The following is a 3835-nucleotide window of genomic DNA, read 5'->3' as shown; positions in this document are numbered from 1 at the left end:
CAACGCCGGCTGTAGCCTACGCCCAAGGAGACTGTTTTGAGGTGAGTGTTTTGGTATGTCCGGAGTCTGGAACACCGAGCACGCAGCAACATTCAGAGGTCGATCCTTCTCTCCTAATTATCCACAAATCTGTGATTCAAAATTTCCTATAATTGTCAATTGTGTTTATATAAGATTATAGTCTATTCAAAGATGATCGATTTGTTCCATTCATCGTGTGCGATTCCATTCGCTCCGTTCAGTTTCATTAATTAATTTAGCAGGAAATAATGGTTTACAATAATATAAAATTCTCCCTAATCAGTAACATGTAGGTGATAATTATGTCAATTTGATATTATATCAAATACGGAAGGCAATCACAGGCTAGAAGGTAAGAAATCAAGGGTGTGATGTCCAATGTTATCGATGGCAGCGACAGAGTTCATTTGGAACACAAGTCACCATGCAGGCTTTCCACCATGGAGGACATTTTGGCTGCCTCGCCGGCCGACATTGGCTTTTCACTTGATATAGTTTGATAGAGAAAATACAATCACGATTTGAATGGAAACAAATGAAAATCATTATCATTATAATTATAGAACTTTGAACTTTAAAAATGGCTACATCCATGGTTCTGTGCGTGTGGGCAGTGCCCCTGTCGCCAGCCAACATTTGCTTGATACGTGATACCTTAAATATTGTTTGATACAGACAATAAAATCACGATTTATACACCAAACCCAAAGCCAAATATATCCCAAATATCAAATAAACATTGATTCCAAGGCAGAGGGAGAGGACATAAGATTGCACTGGGGATAATGGCTTGCGCAGTCTAAAGGCAATGGCATCTGGCCCGGTTTTAATATTGTAACGTCAAAACCACACCTATATGCATAATTTAACAGGTATTGCAGGTGTTTTAGGGATAAAGACTGGTGTCCAAGATAACAACTTTTGCAGGGGAACACCCCGGGCTATATCTTGCGCCACACCTTCCTTATCCCTAAACTTATTTGCCATTTTTTACTATTTAAAAAAACCTTTTAAAATTCTTCAAATAGCCAATGTACAAGCTCACATGTCGATGTAGGTCAGCTAGTTGAACTATTTAAAATGTTTTTCAAAATAGTAAGAAATGTCAAATAAGTTTAGGGATAAGGGTGGCACAAGATAGGGCCCCTCTTGCCCAATGCTAAATCCCAAAATAGTGGCTTTAGCTAACTCTGCCAAAGTTGGCAACAGGTTAAGGTGTAAGTACTTTGAGGAGCTGATGACTTTCACCTGGGACAGTGACAGACGACACATAAATTATAGTTAACTCCGTCAGGCCAAAAGATGGAGACTATGGTTTCACCTTGTCGTCATTTTTTCGCGTTGTTCTGTGAGCAGCTAATCTCCGGCACTGCTGGACCAATCGACGTGAAACCTTTCTGACACGGTAGGCCATGGAAGAACCTTTTCCCCCAATGTTTCTAGTAGGTTTCATGGTGGTGCTATAACAGCCTGTAACTTTTGAACTGTTGGTTCCACAATCCAAACCTTTTTTCCCCTCTTCTATATTGTAGGTCTCACTGGGGCCTTTACTAAGAGCCTGAATGTCCTCCAGGAAACTGATGGGGGTAACAATGTGGGTAGAACCTATGATGACTTCACAGGATTTCACTTTCTGGGTGACCTGGTAGGCACAACGCATCTCGGAATAGCACATCCCTCCCAGGATGAAGATGATGAGGCGTGAGCCCCCATGGCGTTCGTCCTGTATGCTGGCCTTGTGCTTTAGTCGAGCACTGACGGCACCTGAGCCATACCAAGCCATATTGGGACATCCCGATTGATGCGGCCATGTCTTGGCGTCCAACTTGTTCTCCACGGCGTCCTCCATAATGTCTTTGATGACCGGTGTCCACCTGGAGAGATCATAGATGTGCTCGCGGGAGCGGTCCCTCCGGGTTGACTTGTGTGGGGACAAAGTTGGCGACGATGAGATGATGGGGACACCCAGTTGTTTCCAGTTCAGGATAAAATCTCTGTCGATGTTTACATGCTGGATGAGTTTCCTTAAGTTCTCCTCGGTTGTTCCGTTGCAGTTGAAAATGTAGAGCAGCACGGCTCTAATCTTGTCATAAGTGCTGTATGGGTGGAGAAGCACGGGGAGTATGCGCCTCATGGGGTCCTTTACCTTCGCACCATAAACATCTAAGCCCACTGCCAGGTCCTGCTCAACCTTGCAGAGCTTCTCCACATCATGGAAGTGGTTCACACAGTCCTCAGTCAGGTGCACGTGATCTGTTATCTGGGACACCTCTTTACGGGATGCCAATTTCTCCACCATCCGAGACAAACCACTTATTGGGATCTTTGCATCTCCTGGCTGTATGCTTTTTGCAGATACCTGTACTTCCTTCCATAGTTTGGACATTTCTTTTGAGACTTCGGCAATGTGCATATGTCTCAGTTTAACCCAGAGACTATCTTCCTCATTCAGCAAGGCTTCTTTCACTGAGCCAACCTCAGCCATATACTTGTAGGTGTTGTTCTGGATAGGAATGAGGTCATAGGCCATGGCCTGGTAGGTCAGCTCATGTAGGATTGGGCTGATGGGGTCAAAGCCTCTCTCCACTATCAGAAGCTGAGCTTGAGTCTTTCCCTTCTTCTTGTCACCCGACTCAAAGTATCTGGTCAGCTTGTTGTCCACCAGCTCTGCCAGTTGTTTGGCATTTTCCATGTTGCTGTTCTTGTATCTGACCACCGGGTGCTCGTCCAGTGTAGCACAGAGTGCCACAATCTGGTCTGCCACTGTCTCCAGCGTCTTCTGTTTGTGTTGATTGTGGAGGCTATAGATGCTCTGGAAAGCCCCTGGAATATCACAAGTGAAAACTTGTGCTTCCAGTGGCAGAAATGAGATGTTTATTTCCTTACACACTCGTATAAACTTTGCACAGTACAGCTTCATGTGTTTGAACAGGTCGTCGGGGCAGTAGTCAGTGAAATAAACGTAGGATGCTTTGTACTTGGGTTTGACCTTGAAGTCATCAATGAGGGCTCCCACAGACCTGGTAGTTGGTGACATGAAGTAGATAGCCTCCAATCCTGGAGCAGGTTCTCTGTTTTTGTGCAGATCCTCCACAATTATGATTCTCTCTGAAATGAGCAGGGACATTTTGCAGCACAATGACAGGAGCTTGGTGGTGAACGGATCCAGCATCAATATCTTCCATGATGATGATCGTTTGCAATCTGTAATGATTGTGTCCTTTAACCGCTTCCAAACTGCTCTCTTAAGCCCATCATTGGCACATATTGACATTTTCACTTGTTTGCATTTTTCTCTTTTCTGTCTCTGCACCGCCTTCATACATGTCATGAGGTCATGATATGTCATCCAAAGCCCAGATATGGATTCCTGAATGTCCAAATATGGAAACTCTGGTCAACTATCCATATTGAATCTATGGGTTTGTTGTCTATTATGTGCTAATTATCACAATTTAACTAACGACTTCAGCTTCAGTCACCAAAGTATGGAATACCCTGACACCATCCCTCAAAAAATGTGGATCACTGGCTTCCTTCAAAACAGGCCTGAAAATGAGTATGAACCATAGTATGAACTCACTCCTGAGGAGGGCAGTGCTGCATGCACACCAGTTGCTCATGTTCAAGACAAGCAAAAGTATCATAAAAACGAATATAGTCTGCACACTGATGATGCTGAAAAAGCTCTTCTGTATTTCTATTGCGTCGTCAACACTTCAATGAAGATCTGAACAGATCTCTATTCTTTTGGAGGGGCGCAAGCCAATGCATGGCGTTTGAAGATTATATCATATGGAAGGAAGCCTATAGG

At 43.9% G+C, this 3835-nt stretch overlaps 1 protein-coding gene across 1 annotated transcript; it reads right to left on the bottom strand.

Annotated features, from left to right (window-relative positions):
• Nucleotides 1-1231: 1231 nt before the first annotated feature.
• Nucleotides 1232-3295, bottom strand: LOC310863760 (syntaxin-binding protein 3-like; the record flags this gene model as incomplete). Its single annotated transcript, XM_083772255.1, has 2 exons — nt 1232-1269; nt 1528-3295. 2 exons carry the CDS (start codon nt 3293-3295, stop codon nt 1232-1234), a joined length of 1806 nt encoding a protein of 601 aa, XP_083628381.1.
• Between the last annotated feature and the right edge of the window lie 540 nt (nt 3296-3835).

This window comes from Protomyctophum parallelum, assembly GCF_964188405.1.
Source record: "Protomyctophum parallelum genome assembly, chromosome: 8".
NCBI classification, from domain to species: domain Eukaryota; kingdom Metazoa; phylum Chordata; class Actinopteri; order Myctophiformes; family Myctophidae; genus Protomyctophum; species Protomyctophum parallelum.
The sequence above is the reverse complement of the archived record's forward strand: the minus strand, read 5'-3'. Positions and strand labels throughout refer to the sequence as shown.